This window comes from Mastomys coucha, unplaced genomic scaffold (genome assembly GCF_008632895.1).
Source record: "Mastomys coucha isolate ucsf_1 unplaced genomic scaffold, UCSF_Mcou_1 pScaffold16, whole genome shotgun sequence".
Taxonomy (NCBI): domain Eukaryota; kingdom Metazoa; phylum Chordata; class Mammalia; order Rodentia; family Muridae; genus Mastomys; species Mastomys coucha.
The window spans coordinates 46,005,447-46,026,041 of record NW_022196898.1 but is presented as its reverse complement, the minus strand read 5'-3'; the positions used below and the strand labels follow the sequence as shown (position 1 = coordinate 46,026,041).

At 46.2% G+C, this 20,595-nt stretch overlaps 1 protein-coding gene and 1 pseudogene across 1 annotated transcript in view; both read right to left on the bottom strand.

Moving 5' to 3' along the window:
• Hmgcs2 (3-hydroxy-3-methylglutaryl-CoA synthase 2) overlaps positions 1-4,114 on the bottom strand; it is a 29,347-nt gene extending 25,233 nt beyond the window's left edge. Inside the window, exon 1 of the mRNA XM_031374959.1 lies at positions 3,954-4,114. Within this exon, the coding sequence (XP_031230819.1) occupies positions 3,954-4,057 (104 nt within the window). The 5' untranslated portion in view covers positions 4,058-4,114. The remainder of the gene's footprint in view (positions 1-3,953) is intronic.
• A 12,686-nt stretch (positions 4,115-16,800) lies between these two features.
• On the bottom strand, positions 16,801-17,450 carry LOC116094198 (annotated as a pseudogene).
• Between the last annotated feature and the right edge of the window lie 3,145 nt (positions 17,451-20,595).

Genomic DNA, 20,595 nt, shown 5'->3' with positions numbered 1-20,595 from the left:
AAAAAAGAAAGAAAGAAAAAAAGAAAAAAGAAAAAAAGTAGCAAATAAGGAAGATTTTGAATGCCCCCAAAACAGAGATGGCAAAGGTCTATAAGGATAAATAAGCCAATTGCCCTGATCTGGTCATGGCCTGACGGATACATGCTTTTAAATGTTACACCATACCCTGTAACAGTCACTGTGTGTGTCCATTTAAAATAGAACACCCCCTTCAGAATGATGCAAGCCCTCTCTGCAGCCAGCTGTTACCTGCTCTATCCCTTTTTATTGTTTGAATACTTTCTTTCCACATGTGCCTTAAGCCCTCAGAATCATTTTGAGACCTCGACTCGTTTTTTATGGTGGACTTCTCCTTATCTTCCCCTTGCCCTTCCTTTTACTGCACAAGAACAAACCAATCCTTTTCACACTAGTTGCTGTATTTGTCTTGTTTCCAGACAAAGGCTCACTGTGTTAGCCCAGGCTGGCCTTGAACTCACGATCTTCCCGCCTCAGGCTCCTGAGTGCTGGGATTGCAAATGTGCACCAACAGGCCCAGGTTATTTTTCTACTTTTGAAGGAAGTTTTTCCTTATCCTCCATTCTGCCTGTTTTCTTCTGATTTGGGGACTCTCAATGTGCATCGGACACTTGTCATGCAGAGCCGACTCACCATAGAATAAGACAGATACCCTTTGTGCCCACAAAGGGGCAAGCAATTTATAGCTCCCTGTGCAGTGGAGCAGGTCAGCGTGTGGGAGCACAGAGAACAGGAAGCGTTATTCTCAATGGAGGAAACGGGTCAGTAGAAGAGAGAATTTTTTTCTTTCCAGTGTCTCTTCACCTTTCACTTCAGGTTCCCAACTCCTCTGGTGAAAGTCTGCAGTTTCCCCTCCTAGCTGCAAGTCCCTCTCCTAGAGGCGCCCATGGGCAGGTGTCTGAACCTTTCTTCACAATAAACACTGGTGGTGTGCTGGCTCAGGAGTTCTCCAGCATTTCTTGTTTTAGAAATACTCTGTCTAGTTGTTGCCTTAGACACCTGGCTTTCCAAGCTCTCTCTGTACCGCAGAGGCTATGGCTCATACTGACTGTTTCTCCTGATTTGTGTCTCTAGGGCCCCCAATTCTCCCACCAGGAAAGTCGCTTTTAAGGACCCCTGTGAGACAAAGGTGCATCCTATGGTCACAAGATATTGAAGCAGAGCGATTTGGGCTCATCAGCCTCTGGTCAGAGAGGGCATGAACTTATTTATTTGGTGCCCTCCAAATAAGTGGAGTTTGAACTTTCAAATATTTATGGGGGAGAGTCCCCAGGACCAAGAGCTAATGGTTAGCTCATGTGTGGAGCTGCCAGCGTGGCAGCTTTCCTTGCAGGTTCATTTTCTGCCTCCTCTGGACTGACTCCCTCCCTGTCTTCCTATACAGAAAGACAAGATTTAGGAAGAAGGTCAGAAAGCCTGTAACTTTCCTTATTGTCTTGGTAGAGAATTTCTGGATGTGGGTTTCAGAGCCTTAAAGACAAGTACCGCACAAAGGCTTCCAGAAGCACCCAGACTTGGGTGGTGCTTGGGCCCTTGGTTGAGAGTGAGCTTCTTATCTTGTGCTCCCTCTAAAGGATGATCACTGCATTTGATTTAAACCAGTTTGTTCTTGCCGTGAAGCTCAAGAATCTGCAGCATGCCCTTATTTTCTTCATACCATCCTGCCTGTTTCCCTGTGGGGTCACGGCTAACAATCCCATGCTGGGCACCACACAGAGAAGGGTGCTGTTGTGTGAAGGATTTTCACAGAAAACGAGAGCAAGGCTCTCAACATCCTTACTGGGTATGAAGAAAGAGATGAGCATGGACGCACACCAACTACAAAGACTGGGGCAGGGGGAAGCAGAGACTCTCTGGGATGGACGGATAAGGAGGGCTTCATGGAAGAGGCTGGATTTGAGGTCAACCTTTTTTATTTGTTTACATTTTTTAAAATGTGGTTGAGAGGCACATGTGCCACCGCAGTCAGAAGACAAATTTCTGTCCTTCTACCATGTCCATTCTGGGAATTGAACTTAAGTCCCCAGGTTTGGTGGCAAGCACCTTTACTCAATGAACCATCTCACCAGCCCCTGAGATCAATCTTGACTGACAGATGAGTAGTTTTCTGTTGATGAAGAACTGGAGGGGATGTAGAGGCAGTGGCCACAGTGGGGGTACATGAGCCAGCTAGGGAGCCTTCACAGAGGAGAGTGTGGAGGGAGCAGGGAGATTTAAGGTCAGAAACACTGAGTCCGGGATACTTAATGTCAGGGGCAGGGAAGCAGATGGCTCTTCTGGGGTGGACTTAAAGCTGAAGTGGACCGCATTACAGAAGTAGACACAGCAGCAATTCTCAACCTGTGGGTCTTGATGTCTTTGAGGATTGTATATCAGATATTTGAATTATGGTTCATAACAGTAAAAAAAAAAATTATAGTCACGAAGTAACAATGAAGTGATTTTATGGTTGGGTGTCAGCACACCATGAGGAACTGTATTGAAGGGTCGCAGCATCAGGAAGGTTGAAAACCACTGCTCAAGACCAAAGAAGACCCGCCTCTAAGAAACATTAGTAGTTCAGGCAGTGAGCGCTGGGGTTAATCATAAAGGTACCAGACAGGAAATGTGAGTAAGAATTCCAGAGCATGAACCAAAGAAGTCAGAGTGTGGATGAGGATGGAGGCTTGCCTATTGGGAATTGGCCTCCTATTGCACAGGGAAGGTTTGTGCCAGGCATGGTGGTACATACCACTACTGGGATTATTCCCAGTGTTCTGGAGGCAGAGGCTGGTGGATCATTATGAGTTCAAGGCCAACCTGGTCAACATCATGAGTTCTAGGTCAGCCAAGACTACATAAAGTGACCTTATCTTTAAAAAAAAGGGGGGGGGAGAGACTGGGGAATGGTCATCCCTGCCCAGCCCTGAAATAAGTAAACCATGTCCGTAACTTCCTCACAAACAGAGAAGAAGCAAGCTAGAGTCTAAGCTGGAATCTTCAAATGAAATTCAGTGGTTTTGCAAGGGGTGGGAAAGCGGAGATGGCGGTGGGGTTATGAAGACAATGGGGAGGTTAAAGGGCACTGCACCTTTCCCTTCCACTCCTATACCCAGGAGAGCGTGCAGGGGAGAGCACCACAGCAAAGAGATTCCCTCAAAACTCAGCACTCATGGGTGTTAAGTGGACAGGAAGCCTCAGGGCTCTGAGCTCAGTGGACAAAGAACAAGAGAGAAAATAATAGCCGAGTAGCTGGGAGCCTGAAACATGAAGCCCAGCTGTGCCCCACCGACTCTGGGCAACCACAGGCACTTGGACCAGACTGAAGGGTGTTTACAAAGAAAGAAGGCATGCGTGTTTTTCTTTCACAAGTCCATGTATCCTCCCTCCCACCCACCCACACACACAGTGAAAAACATACACGCAACTTTTATACTTCATCTCACAAAACCGAAGCACGAAGAAACACAGCTTCTCCTCTTTGGTCCATTCTAGATCTTGCTACAGTGAACGAAAGCAAGCAGTTAAGCTGCCACTGCAGCTACCGGAGCTTGAGGTCTGCTGCCTTTCCTAAATAAGGTGCACCCGAGGCTTAGGCTTAGAGAAATGGTTCTCAACAATAAAAATACACCTTGCATATCAGGTATGATATGATTCACTCTGATTCATAACAGCAGCAAAATTAGTTATGAAGCAGAAACAAAAATAATTTTATGGTTGGGGGGGGCGGTCCCCACAGCATGAGGAACTGTATTAAAGGACTGAAGCCTTAGGAAGGTTGAGAACCTCTGGCTTAGACGCCTCCAGCTCAGCAGTTGACAGGCGCTTCTAGAAATGAGGCTAACTTGTTTATAACTGAGCACAAGCCTCGCCAGCTTTTGACTGAAGTTCTAGGGAGTTCTCCAACAGGTCCGCTGCCTGCGTTTTACTGGTCCCCCTCTGAGCAGGCGACTCACCTCTGCTGGGCTGCAGGGAGCAGATGAGCAGGTGTGAGCGAAGTTTCCTGCATCACTCTCTTCACCTGCAGGACCCGCCTTGCTGGAGCCAAAAGCCGCTGCATCTCTAAGGTATCAACAGAAAGCCAGCAGTCCACAGCCCTTAGGAGAGATGCCCAGCGATTGTGGGTTGGGCTTTATAAGGCTCCAGCCTCCGGGAGCCCCGCCCCCCGCTTATCGAGGCCCCTGCCTGCTTCGGGAAAAACTGGGCCAAAGGTCTCAGAACAAGTCAAAGGAAAACATCATGTCTAACTTGTACATAGCTGCGCTGTTCCTGGCTGGTATCTAGCTAGCTGGCTCTGAGACTTCCTTGTCAGCCTCATTTTTGCCTAACCATGCAAGCTTGCATGCTCCTTCTAACACATCCAACAATCAACAATCACCCAACCGGTCTCCCCAGCCCATTGATTCCCCAGCCAAGTGACCTATCATCCGTTCCTAACCCCTAACCACTCTATGCTGTTAGATGTTGTTCTTACCATTTTTATAAGAAGCAGCTTTCAGAACCAAAGAGTGATCTCCCCCCACCCCCATTCTTCCTATGTACCCCAGGCTGGCCTTGAACTTGAAATCAGTCTTCCTTCCTCAGCCTCCATGGGCACTGTAATTACTGGGATAATCTTTTAATACCAGCTCTTTAAGCAGTTGAGAGTAGGTGTTGACGCACATCTGAGGGGCTGGCTGGCTTTGGTCTGTGGAGCTGGCTGGTTTCCTCTTATCTTTATTATCCGTCATTATGCTTACACACCTCCACACAGCTTCCAAGAGGAACACAGCTGATGTCACTAGAGAGGCTCAGGATCCCTCAAAAGGAGATTGTCTTGAAGTTCTGGCTCTCCTAGGAAGGGGAGGTTTATTATAAACAGGACCTTAGAGACAGGGAGGACAGAGTAACTTGTCCTCAAAGATCCATGTCTACCAAGCTGCAGAGTGGGAATCCCTCTGTATCTTTTGACTCCAGACTCCCCACTGTGCATGCAAGGGTGCTCCTATGTGTGTGCACCTGTGGCTGGGTGCATGCAGCCATGCTCCCACGTGCACGCACCTGTGGCTGCCAGGGGCTGGCGGCAATACCATCCTCTATCACTCTCAACCTTAATTTTTGAGACGGTGTGTGTCCCTCCCTCTGAACCCAGAGCTTGCCTATTGGGCTGGCCAAAGGGCCACTGGGATCTTCCTGCCTCTACAGCTCCAGAGCTGAGGTGCAGGTGTGCGCTTTCATACAAGTGTGGGGTTCCAAACTCAGGAGCCACCTGCCCAGCTGCTCTGCTACTTCTTAAGACAAAAGTTCCTACCATCCGACATTCTAGGTATGTCTCTGCCTCTCGCTCCTCATGTAGCGAGCGTCTATGTCTCACAATGATGGATCGTGCATACAACCCAGCAGTTGAAGCAGTTAAGCCTGCTATCTAATGCAACTCTATGAAAGAGTTACAAGAACCAAGGTAGCTCTTGGTTTAATTATTTCCCCAAAGCCAGAAGCTGCAGCTATCCCCCAAATCGGAGGCTCCCTGGTCCCCTATCACCGTGATGTCTTTGTCTCCATACCATTGAGTCCAGCGAGACTGAAGCTTAGGCCATGCTTACCTGCAACAGCCTCTTTGTGGCAAGACCCCTACTGAGAGCCTGTCTATGGCTCTCCAAGCCCTTAACAGTCTCCCCCTGGGATCTAGATCCCAGGAGAATGACAAGGGCCATTTTCAGTTCCACAGAGACGTTTCTAGAACTCGGTTTGCCAGCAAACTCGAGGACATGAGTGGCAACACACCCCCAGTCTATAATTGATGTGCCTCGGCTAGATGTGCTCCTCCTCCTTGCTTCCTCCACATCGGCAGGCTCAAACATTTCTCTTGCCCTCTCCTCACATTCATCTCGGCACTCGTCTCTTCTAACTCCATCTCCACCCATTGCTCCTGCTCTTCTGCTGAGCCTTCTGCAGAGTTCTGTCACCAAGAGAATTCTTTATTGCTGTCTTTCCTCCGAATGTCCCTTGTGGATTGTCTGGGAGCTGGGAATGGCAATGGATGAATCAACTGGCATTCTTATGGCTCCTTCAAAGGCTGGCTTTGCTCTTTCCCTTCCCCAGGCCCACTCCTCAGGCCACCCAGGCCCAAGGTCGGAACAAGTCCTCTTGTTGGTTCTTCACTGATACTTTGAGTATTGAGGTACCATTTCATCCTCTGCTCTCCATCCTTTCAGAGCCTCCTATTGTCAAACCAGATGTGATGCTGAATTTCTGCCACTCCAGCACTCAGGGGTGAAAGCAAGAGGAGCAGGGGGTCCAAGATTATCCTGGGGTAAGCTTGAGGCCAGCTGGGACTATGTGAGAAAAGTCCAGGCCATCAGTACAGGACATTTAATGCCCTCTCATCTCTTTCAGCCCTGTGAAAGTCTTGCTCCACTTCCCCTCAAATGTATCTAAACCCATGGACCAAGGTTTCCTCTCTGTCTTCTGTCTCCTCAGTATTCTTGGAGACATGAGTCTGGATTTCTACACAGGTTGTCACATTCAAATTCTTGCCTTTCTCATGACCTCCCAACTCAGTCCTAATCTTGACCCTGCTCAGACACCTACCGTAACTTGGACACAGCAGTAATAACCTCAGATATTTAGTAACACTCACAAATGTTTAGCACAAGTAGCTGGTAAACAGAGCTGGCTTGTTACACCAGGTAAAAGAGAGAGACAGAGAGAGACAGAGAAAGGCAGAGAAAGACAGGGAGAGACAGAGAGAGAGAGAGCAATGATACCAATTAACCTACTGGAATTCTTAGTGCTTGTTGAAGCAGGACAGAAAGACATGGAGAACCATAGGAACATGGGAAGGAAAGAGCCCCTCATCCTTGAATCTGGTTAAAGTCTGTTCCCAGATGAGAATCAAGAGTCCAACACACCACCATTTTGCCAACAAGGGGACACTGTCGCATCTCTGTATAGACATTTTATGTCAAGAGAAAGACCTTATTTCCTTTCCAAGACATTTCTGCATCCCTTAGTGCCAGAGAGTTGCCTGTTCGACTGAAGTCATGCTAGCTGTCCCTCAAACCTGTGATCTCACCTCACTTCCTTACCAACTCCACCAAAGTGGAATGAATATATGGCAATTTTAAAGACAATGAGCTGCAATGATCTCTTAGAGAAATGCATACCCATTGCCTCTGCCATGTCTTATTGTAGTAGAAGTTAGTGGATTGGCCTAACGCTGTTTGTATTCTAATGCTAACTTGGGGGTCCTAGGACTGACTGCCCCAGAGATGAGAGAGGACAGCTAGACACTAGCTAAGCTACCCTGACTCTAGTTAATTGTGATTGGTAAATAAAGATGCCAACAGCCAATAGCTGGGCAGAAGAGAAATAGGTGGGGTTGAGGTTTTGAGGCCTTTGGTGAGAGAGGACCCTGAGGAAGAACACGCAGGAGAGGAGAAAGGAGAAGAGGCCATGGGTTAAGAGAGGGGAGAGGGTGGCCCTGGGGACTGCCCAACTGAAGCTAAGAGCAGCCCAGATGAAACAGTAAGTAATAGCTCAGGGTGATTGATAGGGAAATAGCTTCTAAAAGCATGGGGGTAAGCAGCTGCCCAGTTCTTGTGCAGCTTAAGGCTTTTTGTAATTATAAAGGCTGTGGGTGTGTCTTTTATCCAGGAGCTCAATAACCAAGGCGGGATAGAAACCCCAGGTGGAGATTTCAATGAGTTTTACTGCATCTTATTTTCTCCCCAAACATCTTCTTTCCCTTAACTCTTGTGCCTAAAATCTATACTTTTAAAAAAGCCTTTTTTTTTGTATGTATGTATATGTATGTGTGGTGGGGTACATGTAGAGGCCAGGAGTCATCGTGGGATCCTTTCCCTCTGCAGTCATTCCCCATCTCATTTGAGTCAGGGTCTCTCAGAGGAGTTGGAGCTTGCTGACTCTGCTAGACAGGCTAGCTAGCAAGCTTCAGGGGTGCTCCCGCCTCCCTATCCTCAACACTGGGATTGCACGCACATCACCACACCCAGATTTCTATGTGGAGGCTGGGGGTCTGAACTCTGATCTGTGCTTTACCAACTTAGCCACCTCCCCCCACCCTTTTCCTCAGTTGTCTTTTAATAAAACCCAATTCTACTTCATACTTACTCACCGTGAAATTCTTTCTTGCATTGAAGCCAAAGGTTGGCCAAGTCTAGGTAGGTCCCTAAAAAAAATTTAAAGGAACTCTTTAGGTTGCTGTAGGAGACAGTCTGTCTTTATTGCAGGAATGTTTGTGAGAGCGCCTAACTTATTCCATGCACAGGAATGAGAGTTCCAGGATAGAGTCTGTGGACATAGACTGGTGGATGATTGAAACCTCAGCGATGTCCGAACAGGTTTCAACATGCAGCTGGATGTTGCTGCTCCAGAGATGATGTGTCTGTTTATTGCAAGAAGATTTTTTATTGAAACATTTAAATGCCACATTCTGCAGATCTCTGAAGTGTTGGAGGACCACCCGTCTATCTAAAATATACCTGAGTAGACAAACTGCTTGTTTCTAATTACTTACTTTGAAAGAATATAGAGGAGGCTTAATAAGGCTTGTTTCTGCAATTAATTGTAGCAGTTCTTCTAGACAAATATTGTGAACCTGAGTAGACTTTAGGAGTTTATAAGTCTTGATTAAAGACAAAGAATCTAAATAAATATACCTTATTCACCAAACATACATTGTTAGTTATCTAAATTTTCTAGTAGCTTGGTGTTGAGCAATTACCAAAGACCTGAATTGTTAGACATACATCTAGAATTAGCTTTTGTTGATCTGAGTGTCCTAGGTGGTCTCTAGCACCCTAATAGGCCAGTCCTTGCCCCTTTGTGTCAGACTTAACACCAGATACTAGCTAGACCTAAAATCTGATAGATAAAAAGCTTTTGGAATGTACTAACTTAACAAAACCTTAGTTCTCCATCAATAAAAGGGTGAAGAATGTTGAAGACAGTGTCCTTCAACTTTCTGTAACTTGTCTCTCTGATGTTCTGTCAATGTACTTCAAAAAACACCTTAATTTTCAACTTTTTTAGTTCTGTTACCATAAAACTTTATGAAACTGCTTTCATGTTGGAGCCTGTATTTGAGGAGACCTAAACATATGTTCTCAGGTCATGATCACTCAAATTTTGTCCAGAATAAAACAGGTCTGTTACCCCTTTGATATGAGAGCTGTTTCTTTTAACAACACAAAAATCCAATCTATTCGACTGGATGTTTATAGTCTCTAGTTTTATCAAATCAATACATTATATGTTTGCAAACCTGTGTGTTTGTACAAAAGCCCAAGGTTTCTTATTCGGCTCCATCCATCTTAGTAACACCAAGCCTATGTGAGCACTGTCAGGGTTAGTCCAAATGTAGAAGTCAGAGACTGAGAAGCAGCCAGAGGATAGACACGGAACTGTCTGGTTTAGTAGTGCCTTGACAAGGAGAGAGAATGGCCTTGCTAGCTGTCCTGCAGTTATGGGACACTGAAGGCTCAGGACCTGCCATTGGATTTGTTGATAAGGATGTCACTGGTGACTTGATAGAGATTTCAAGTGGAGTGCTGGGGGAACAAAGGACTAAAAAGGCTGTTACGGGCAATGGTTTGCTACAGAGGGGGATGTAGATCAGGTGGAGAACTCAGTAAAACAGAGGTGTGTGAAGAGAATTTTCAAAGATGGGGTTAGTTTTATAGGAACAGGAAGCTAAGACAACACAGTAGAAACAGGAAGCTGGACACGGAGGGAGAGGACCTTGCTGTAGAACAGCTCTGTGCAGAAAGAGGCAACAGAATCACTGCTCAAGCTACTCTGGCTGTGAGCCCAAAGCCGGCACCATTCCTCTCTAGTAACAAGAGGATGGAGCACGGGCAGAGTGGGGAAGAGAGCAGCCCTTTCTTGGGTAGTTTTTGAGTTCTTAGGAAACAAGAGTCAAAGTGTTCAGCTGAGAAAGAGGATTTGAAATCTTAGATCTCGCTCTCTCTCTCTTTTTCTCTGCCTCTCTCAAATCAGGCTACAGAGGCCTGTGCAGCTCGGCTCTACCTCCTGCAAATAAAACAGGAATTGTAAACCAATGTTCTTCCTTATTTCTGCCCCTTCAACAAACAACTCCCATGCTTACTTGTAACAGTTCTTGAGTTGTGGCCAGACTCCACCCCTCTCCCTCTCTTTCTCATCCCTCTCCATCCTTCCCTCCTCCCCTCCTCCCCTCCCTCCTTTAGGTTCTTCTACCCTACTGTCCATGGCAATTATCCCTTTGACTTTAAGCAACCTCTTCTATGCCTATATATTAAGCCAGTTCTCTTTATGGAAAGCGTCTCACTCTCCTTAAGGCCCTATCACGTTGTCTCTGATATAACACTCTCTCTCTCTTAACCATGCCCTTGGTCCTGCGACTGTCTCTCCTACTAAACCTCATCCTGAGTGATAATCTTCCAGCTCCCTTCCTGACCCTGCCTCTCTTTCCTTCCACACCTGAGATGCAGGTCTGTAAATCAAAAGTCAAACATCCAGCCCAGATGTATGAGTAAAGTGGATAGCTGGGTGGTGGTGGCTCATGCCTGCAGAGGCAAGTAGATCTCAAGGCCAGCCAGCCTTGTCTACAAAGCGAGTTCCAGGACAGGGAGGTCTTACACAGGCAAACTCTGTCTCAAAACAAACAAAGCCAAACAGAACACAGTGGATTGAAGGCTGGGTTCAGCCACAGTCAAAAGTTCAGCAGGTCTGAGCCAGTGAATGGCAAAGTGTGTCTAAGGAGTTAGAAGCTTATGGGGATGAGGGGGTTGGTGATGTGAGCTGAGCAGGGAGAGCTGAGGTAAGTAGTCAGAAGTTAGTCAATGGTGATCCCAGCAGAGATGGAGGTATACATTTTATGTATGTGAGTGCACTATAGCTGTCTTCAGACACACCAGAAGAAGGCATCGGATCCCATTACAAATGGTTGTGAGCCACCATGTTTTTGCTGGAAATTGAACTCTGGGCCTCTGGAAGAGCAGTCAATGCTCTTAACCGCTGAGCCATCTCTCCAGCCACCGGTACTTTCAAAGTGAGTCTGAAAAGCCGAGGTTGTTACAGACAAGAGAGCTAGACTCCTGAGTAGAGGGAAGCTGTCTGTACCTGTGCTCAAGATTCTCAAGGTCAGACTTTTTTTTTTTTACAAGACTGTTCTAAATTTCTATGCCCCATAGATCAATGCTGGTCAGAGAAGCTTCTTTTTGCAATGGGCAGGAACTGCAGGGCCTCGGAACTGCCCTAAGGGCTAAGGATAAATGATTGTTGAGTCTCAACCACAATGGGCCATCTATATTACCCCCTCCACAGCTCAGGGGTATGGTGGGGGAGGAACAGGAAAGTCCTGATTCCAGACATGACTTGACCTTTGCACTCTTGAACTCCCACAACGGGGGTGGGGAGGGGAAGGGGTGTCATTTGTACAAAGTTTATATGGGAGGGGGGAGGTGTGTGAGCCCTACCCCTCCATGCAATTAATGATTGGTGGGGAAGGGAGATATGTTTTCTTTAGTGGTAGAGTAAGCAACCCTAAAGAAGAAACCCATTGGATCATGGGGTGGGAAGAGCTGGTAATGGGAGAGGAACAGGTTAGTAAATAAAATGAAAATACATCATATTTGTGTAAAATATAATGAAACCCATTTTGCATAATTAATATAGACTTACAAGAAATAAAAGACCAAACTGAAAAGATTCCACAAGTCCAAACGAATGAACTGTGGTTATAGAGAGTTTCAAATGCTGTAGGTCAAATTATCTCGGGCTTCTGGGTGGTGGTGGCGCATGCCTTTAATCCCAGCACTTTTGAGACAGAGGCAGGCAGATCTCTTGAGTTCAAGGTCAACCTGGTCTACAGAGTGAGTTCCAGGACAGCCAGGGCTGCACAGAAAAACTCTGTCTTGAAAAAAAAATTAGGTAGGGCTATGTTTAGTTTCTTTGAAAACCATTTATTGTCCAGTTCTCGATCTGTTCTAATATCTATTATCGATAGGGCTATCAAAACCTTTAAAATATATTCTTACACACACTAGCTTCCTCCAGTCTGAAAGCTAAGATTGGGCTGGAGAGATGACTCAGTGGATTAAGATCTTACTACCCAGCCTGGCCATCTGAGTTCAGATCCCCAGAACCTACATAAAAGCTGATACAACTGTGCAGGTGTCTGTAAGCCCGGCACGTCCTCACGGGGAGGAGGGGGAAGAGACTGGAGCTTCTCTGGAAGCTTGCCAGCAAGCAAGCCTGGTAGATGCAGCAGCACTCAACATGAAGGCAGGCCCTGCCTCAAACAAGGTAGAAGGTGAGGACTGAGGACTGAGCTCTGACCTCCACATGGGCACTGTGGCATATGTGAGTATTATGTGCTCACAGAGAGAGAGAGAGAGAGAGAGAGAGAGAGAGAGAGAGAGAGAGAGAGAGAGAGAGAGAGAGAGAGAGAGAGAGAGAGAGACAGAGACAGAGAGAGACAGAGACAGAGAGAGACAGAGACAGAGAGACACAGAGACAGAGACAGAGATAGAGGCAGACAGACTCAGTCAGAGACAGTGAAAAGAGAGTAAAGAATTTCAGCAAAGAGCATCTGAGGCCTATACCAGAGAATCCCTCACTCTGTGGTAACCAGCTTACCTGATGTTTCTATCAATGTTTTTTTTTTTGGTTTGGTTTGGTTTTTTTTTTTTTTTTTTGGTTTTTGGTTTTTCAAGACAGGGTTTCTCTGTGTAGCTCTGGCTGTCCTGGAACTCACTCTGTAGACCAGGCTGGCCTTAAACTCAGAAATCCACCTGCCTCTGCCTCCCAAGTGCTGGGATTAAGTATCAATGTATTTTTAAAGTGCCTCAATTTTTCATTTAATTTATTCTATTTCTATAAAAATATTGTTCTTTCCCCTATCTTCCCCTCCCCTCCTCTCTTCTTCCCCTCCTCCTCTCCCCCTGCTCTCCTTCTCCCCTTCTTCCCTCCTTTCTCCCTTCATTTCTTGATACTGAAGAGGTGCTCAGTGGTTAAAAGCACTTATTGCTCTTACAGAGGACCCAAGTTTAGTTTCCAACACCCACATGGTGGCTCACAGGCATCCATAACTCCAGTTCCAGATCTGACATCCTCTTCTGACCTCTGTAGGCACAAGGCTCTCATGCAGTGCACACATACACACCCAGGCACAAAAGTTTTACACAAAATAAAAAGAAAAGAAAATTGAAAAAATTATTACCACATTGGAATACAGTTTTTGAGGTCACCTAAATCTGCACTTCTGGGCCCTAGTCACACTCACTTATAATTGACTCTAGAATAAAGGTGAAAGTGGGTGTTTCATTTTTTCTGCATTGACAAATAAAAGTAATGTTTAAGTTGTGGAGGTAGTATGGCTATAGTTCCTGAGGTGAGCTTTGAATGCAGAGTCTGGCTCTCTACATAGTAGACATGTATATAACTATTTCCCCATAACCAAAATACTTTCTCCTAGAAGGAGGTTTGGGAGGTTTAAAGGCACAGGAAGCTGATAAAACTCACAAGGCTCAGAAAGTTCAGAAACTTACAAGACCCATAAAGGTCCCCTGGCTTTAAGAGTGGAGAAACCTGCTGTGAAAAGAAAATGCCTTTTTTTCTCCAAAAGAGCAGGTGCCAGGTTACAGCAGGGAAATCGATGTTCCTCTTGGGCTTCTCAGATTTACCGATAAAATAGTTCCAGAACAGACTCAAATGGAAGCTTGAGGGTTGTGCTGGGTAGTTTTATGTCACCTTGACATGATGTAGAATCATTTTGGATGAGGGAACCTCAATTGAGAAAATGCTCCCAGTATATTGATGTCAGAAGGGCCCAGCTCACTGTGGCCGGTGTCAGCACTGGGCAGTTGGTCCAGACTGCTATGAGAAAGCAGACCGAGTAAGCTACAAGGAACAAGCGAAAACACAGTATTCCTCCATGGCTTCTCTTCCAGTTCCTGCTTCTTGGTTCCTCCCTGAGTTCCTGCCAAGACTTCCCTCGATGACCATAGTCTTCAAGAAATCAACCTCTCTTCCACAGTTGCTTTTGCTCCTGTTCTTTTAGTACAGCAATCAACACCCTAACTACACAAGGCCAACTAGAGTCTAAATGAAAAACACACCAGGGTAGGCAAGTTGTAAATCTCAGCAGCCCAGAGAAGGAGAATGAGGAAAGGAAGAGGAGGGGCGTGCCACTTGAGGTAAGGGCAGGTGGAAGTCACCCACATGGTTTCAAGCGGGTGTTAAAGAAATAGTGAAGCCTGGGGTGTTAGGGAAAGCATGCTAGAAAAGAGATAGGAAGAGAAGGAGAAGGTTCACTTTTCTGAGCAATTCAGAAAAGAAGGTAACATTACAAAACTGAATGGGTGTACTCTGTAAAAGCAACTGAGCAACAGGCTAAGAGTTCTGGAAAGGAAGAATACATCTTTTCATTAAAGGAGTAATTATTCTACCAATCACTTTCCTATGGGTGGTCCCTCCTTCCTGAGCCAGGAATTGAACCACCCAATGCTAGGTCTCCAACCAGCCCAGAGAGTCTGTTCTCTTGACCAAAGGGTTTTCCCTTAATGGGACGTTATTGCTACTCAGTCATGGGAATGTGGCTTTGGTTATTGTCACCCATATGGAGTGGGCTTTTTGGTGATTCAGCCACCTCGGAGTTACTCCTGTGCCTGTAGGTGATGTCAATAAACCCATTGGTTCACCAAGCTAGATTCGAGTGGAATTTTGTTTGTCAATAGTGTCCTGTCTGGAATGACCACACTTCCCCAGAACAAGCTATTTGAGATATACGCATCAATTTCATGAGATCCCACTCCCGTGAAAGTACTAAAATGTTCAGAAGTGTGTTAAGTAAAAGTGGGGGGGGGGGGTCGCAGCAAGAACCCATCAGGTGGTAATTTTCTACACTGAAAGGAACCTTGTTGAGTCAAGTAATTATACTCAAGTACTGTTGAGTCAACGGTTTGTTTGCCATTTGCTCAAATTGTTAAAGAGATTGGGTCACAATCCTGTCCTAAAAAGACTCCATTTCCCAATACTTAAACAAAGCCACTTTTTTGGTGTGGGTAATGTGTGTGTGTGGTATGCATGTGCATGTGTGTGCAGGTGTGTGTCCCTGTGAGTATACATGTGGCAGCCAGAGGAAGATGTCCAGTGTCCTAATCTAACATTGCCCACTGTCGTCCCTTGAGACAGGGTCTCTCATTGAATCTGGAGCTAAGATGGCAGCCAGCGAGCTCCAGCCATCCTGCTCTCTTTGTAGCGGGGTTATAGGTATGCTTTTTTACAAGGGTGCTGGAGATTTGAACTCAGATCTTCATGCTTTTGTAGCAAGAGCTCTTACTGCAGAGCCATCTCCTCAGTCCTAAGCCCACATTTCATACTTACTTTTATTACAATATTAACTCGTGGTAATTATTTAAATCAGTGGGTTTTCCTGGGTATTGCCAGAAGGATAGAATCTCAACCCCCCCTCCATTCTCTCTGTCCCAAAACCTCTCCCAGCCTCCCTTTGTTTGTACTCTCTCTTCTACTTTTATGTCTTTTTAAAGAGACTCTTACTACTTCTTAAAGAAGACCAGACATTGTCACTTTTCTTTGGATCCTCCAGTCCTACAGAGTGCGCAGGGTTTAAGACCTGTGAAGGAAATCTGTTCCGTGTTAGACAAACACTAAAAGAGAAATTGATTATCAAAGACAAAGTCTTGCACAAAGAGTGTTTGTGTTTTAGGCAATCCTGCCACCGGGGTTGGTTCAGAAGCAAGGTTATAAGTAAGAATCTCGGGTTTCTAGATGAGCCCTTTTTAGACCACGTGAGGCCAGCGTTTCTTTTTCAGCAGGCAGTCATAATCCTTCCAATACTGAGGGAGAAACACACTCAACGAGGCTGAGACTAGTGAATCAAAGCCATGTCCTCCCATGCCCAGGTGGTACTTTCCACAGGACCAAAGGGCAAAGGCTTTCGGCATCGCGGGAACCAGGAAAACGGGTTGGAGGAAGCACAGTATTCCTACCACGAGTCTAGACCTTAGGGGGTCTTTCTACTCATGTGTGTTCGTGCGCTGTCAATTCAGACGCCAGCCATCCAGTTCAGAGGCTGATTTGGATTCTCAGCCCCATTAGGGAGACGCTGACATTGAGACTTGACAGATGGAGTGGCCTAGCTTGTAGGCGTGTGACGAGGGGCTGCGGCTGGGAGTCTGTAAAGCCACACCTCAAAGGCTAGGGCTGGTGAAGGCTTTTGTTTCCCTGGCAGGGCTCCTGCTGTGGAAGGCGGAGGCGGAGGCAGAGGCCGGCAGTGTTTCTGATTCTGTTGTTTCCTCCTATCTCTTGTGTGTGCCAGACCTTGTCTTTTGTGGTTGCCAGGAATGAAAGGCAGACCTTTGATTCCCAAGCCTCCGGAGCTTGGTGAGAGAAGGCTGTGGGGAGCGTGTTTAGATTCCTATCTTAGTAGGTCAGAGTTCCCAAGGAAAGTAGGGGAAAGGGCAGAGAGTCTGAGAAAGCTCACAAAAGAAAAACAATCCGCTCTCGGGTGTTTTTGAAGTGCGGTTCCACTGCCTCCCCTCACCTGTCTGCATCCTCTAGAGGACAGAAGGAACAAGGTGCTGAGGAGTCACACATGGGAAGGGCTCGATATGGGGGGCGCGCGGGGGGGGGGGGGGGGGGGGGGGGGGGGGGAGACCTGAATAGAGGTGGCACAGTTGCCCAGGATTCTCAAGAAACAAACCGGGTGCTTTATACGGTCCTTTCTCTGACCTCTATTTTTTTTTCACTATGTAAATGTTTTATTTCTTGTCAGCCGGGGCTCGGTCCTGGGCTGCTTCATAGGTCTCCGATGGGTTGGTGAAACCAGTATGGGTACTGCTTCTTGTCCAGCTTGGTTTTTGGGAAGATCACATTCAAGTCATCAGTGGTCAAAGGGAATTGTGTTCCTCATTTTCTCCAGCAGCTTCTCATACTCCTGGATCCTGAGCTGAGATCCAGACACGAACTCACACAGTTCTCCACATCCTCCTTCTCCTCCTGGTCCACCAGGGCTGTGTATTTATCCTCAGGCACAGGAATCTGCAGGGCATTATACTTCTTTTCAAAATCACCCACCAAGACAGCCTTGGCCACATTGGCCTTGTAGTAAGCCCAGTCAATCGCTGGTGGTTTCTCATGTAGACTAGCCAACCTGATGTGGAGGGTCTCATTCCAGGACTTTAGGGCATTTCTGACTGTCCTCTGGTTTTGGGGCATGATCTCCACAAAAGATACCCAATCATGGGTTTTGTTTTGTTTTGTTTTGTTTTGGAGACAGGGTTTCTCTGTGTATCCCTGGCTGTCCTGGAACTCACTCTGTAGACCAGGCTGTCCTAGAACTCAGAAATCCTCCTGTCTCTGCCTCCCAAGTGCTGGGATTAAAGGTGTGTGCCACCACTACCCGGCCCCCAATCAATGGTTTTTAGAGCACCTTTACGCCCAGCCATCTTGGGATACTTCACCGACCCCCAGCGGGGCACTATCTCCAGCAGCAAGAAACAGAAGTGTCCTCTGGCATCTATTGCTGATACTCCACCTTTGTAAACCTTTAAACAGGTTGAAAAGGAAAAAAAAAATCTGTTCTCGCCGTCACTTTGTTATTAGCAAGCAAAATGTCACAACACATCCATCTGCATGACGATTAGCCTTGATTGCTTTCTTGGTTCTCTCTTTTCGTTCTTGGAATTCTATTGATAGATAATGATCACAATATTTGTCCTGTTTATCACAGTACCTTACATTTGCACTGTATTTGGTCATGTCAAAACTTCTCTGCATGGGTGTATAGCAAACTGCCATAGGCAACCGCCTATGCTTCCTCTCACATCAATCTGGAAAGTACTAGAGAAAAGCGAAAAGCATGAATTTTAACAGTGTGTATTTGAAAAATCCAACAGAAATCCTCGAGGGGTCTGAAAGGTATGGGGAGGGCTAAGCAAATTGGTGGAGAAGGGGCTGGAGTTTAGGGGGAGATCAGCTGGGAGCAACAAGAGAAGTCTTGTCAAAATTGTCAAAACTCGGCCAGTGAGAATTCCAGGTAGACCAACCACAGCCTGACATCCCTCTCAAAGACCTCCTTTCTACCCCCGTAAGGCTGGCCTAACAGTATTTTCTCCTAGTGCTATGTTTCCAAGGAGCATTGTGGGAACCCCGAGTCAGAGGTGGCTCCTAAAGTCAGCAGGTAGGAATGGCCTATGGCCTTGTACAGGGTCTGTGGCTCTCCACGGTATGTTCAGCCTTGACTCTTCACCTTAAACATGCACTGACCAAGGCACTGATCAAGCTGGCCATTAATGTTTCCCACACAGAACACCAGACAGAGCAGGCAGTACGTCCTGGAAAACCAAGCTCACCCATTAAATTAGCAACATGCCCAATATGTATGAGGCAGATGGTGCAAGCAAGAATTTAGAATGATCACAATACGTACACGTAAGACAAAAAGCTTTCACTGAAAAAAAAAATCCTAAGCATGCAGACATGCTGTTGATATAAATACACTATACGAGGAATATTACAACATGAACACAATCAAAATAATTATCAGGAATTTGATTGGGGAACTTTGAAAGAAAGGCTAACAGGCAGGGTGTGGTGGCGCAAGCCTGTAATCCCAGCACACAGGAGGTGGAGACACGGGATCACAAGGCAAGGACAGCATCAGCTACACATTGCCTTAACCTCATCCCTCTCCAACCCCCAAAACCAATAGGCAAAAGCAAAATGAGGAAATGCCTTTCTATAAGGTTGAAAATACATTTTCAGGATGTTAGAATAATAAATGCATAAATATGAATAATATCTGAATAATGGGTAGCCCCATAAGAAGAATACTGAAAGTACTAATGAAGTTTTATTTCTGAGATCAGTCCTTTAATTATAATTCCAGCTACCCAAAGCAAGGGAAGGTGATAGAGAGATCCAACATCAACCCAAAGAAACTGGGAAAGTCCTTGGATTTATAGACACTAGAGATTAGGGGTCCCTGGGCTTTAGCAGCTTATCAAAGGACCTACATAAGCTATAGGGTATGGTTTATCCCATCTACTGGGGCAGCTTCTGTGAGTTGCTTCACAGAACATGGGTTAGAGAGATTTAGGGCCCAAGGGATGTATGGGTATCAACTTCCACTCTGGCTACTTCCTGCCGAAATTAAAGCATCCTAGGAGTTATTGTCAAGCCTCCCTCTCTGTCTTCACCAGGTGCCAACTGGTCAGTTGGTGATCCTTGAGTCGGGGGCTGGTATCTGTATTCACGTACCAAAAGGATGTTATTCATGTTAGTCTGGTGTCGAGCTGGCCTGGTCTAGATGAGTCAAGCTACAGTTCAATCAGAAAGAGGTTATCTTTAAATAGGAATTTGAGCTTCTACCTGTAAGTAGAGTCAGCTGGGGGCAATGCACCAAGAGCTGCTCTCTGGAACTGAACCAAGGGTTGAACTAAGCTCTGGTTTAAGGGTGGGTGTCTGCTTGCAGTTCTGTAGATGGGTTTAGCCTAGAAAAATGAACAGAGACCAGATAGGTTAGTAGAAGTGGAGGCGGTAAAGAGGTCCAGGTGGAGTCCTTACCATGGAGGCTGAAGAGCTTAGGGTTTAGGATATTTAAATAAACTGAGTCATGGGTAGATGGAACAGGATAAAAGTAAAGGAAATCCAGGCAGGTGGAACCAGGAACTCTAGATGATGTGACCCCTGTATCTCATTTAACTCTTCTTTGGCTCAAAGACTGCGCCTGGTTTTCCTTTCACTACCTTTTAGCTTCCAGATTCTTGGTTATCCAAGCTGCTATGGGGTAGGAGCCTGGGAAGGAGGAGACACAAACCCCAGGAACAGTATGAAGAATCCCATAAAAGAGAGGGGTTAGCAGAATCTAGACAATAAGGCACCATTCTTAGGGGCACCCAGAGCCCACCAGTAGACAAGCCAGAGGAGGGGTATTAATTACCTTTACAAAACAGTAATAGGGCACAGTTCAAGGATCACCGGGACCCTGGCAGTAGGACAAAGGCTAAGTCGGGAGGTGGAGGGTACAAAATGACTAGCTAGAGCCCTTGAGGTGGTCTAGATGAGAATGACTCCCGAGGGTGCATGTATTTGAATGTTTGGTTCTCAGTTGGTAGATTGCGTTTAGGAAGAATATTGCAGGAGGTGTGTCAGTGGGGATGGGCTTTGAGGTTCCAAAAGCCCACTCCAAGCCCAGCTCAATTCTCTGCTCAAATCTCTGCCTCCATCTTGCCAGGAAGACATATGCCCTCAACTCCTGTCCAGTGCTATGCCTGTTTGCCTGAGAGCTCACTCCCCACCGTGGACCACCCCTCTGAAACTAAGCCCTCCCTCCCCCACCCCAGTAAATGCTTTCTTCTATAAACCGCCTTGATCGTGGTGTCTCTTCACAGCAATGGAACAGTGACTAAGACAAAAGAAACTTCACAAAAGAAAAACTAAAATCAAGTCAGTTTATCCCCCAAGTTCACACCAAATATTTTATATAAGGGAGGTTCTTTCCAGGTTTGGGAGACAGATACACTAAGACACATTTCAGGTTATCAGCCCTTTAATAACATTAGACTCTTACAATGGCGGGGGGGGGGGGGG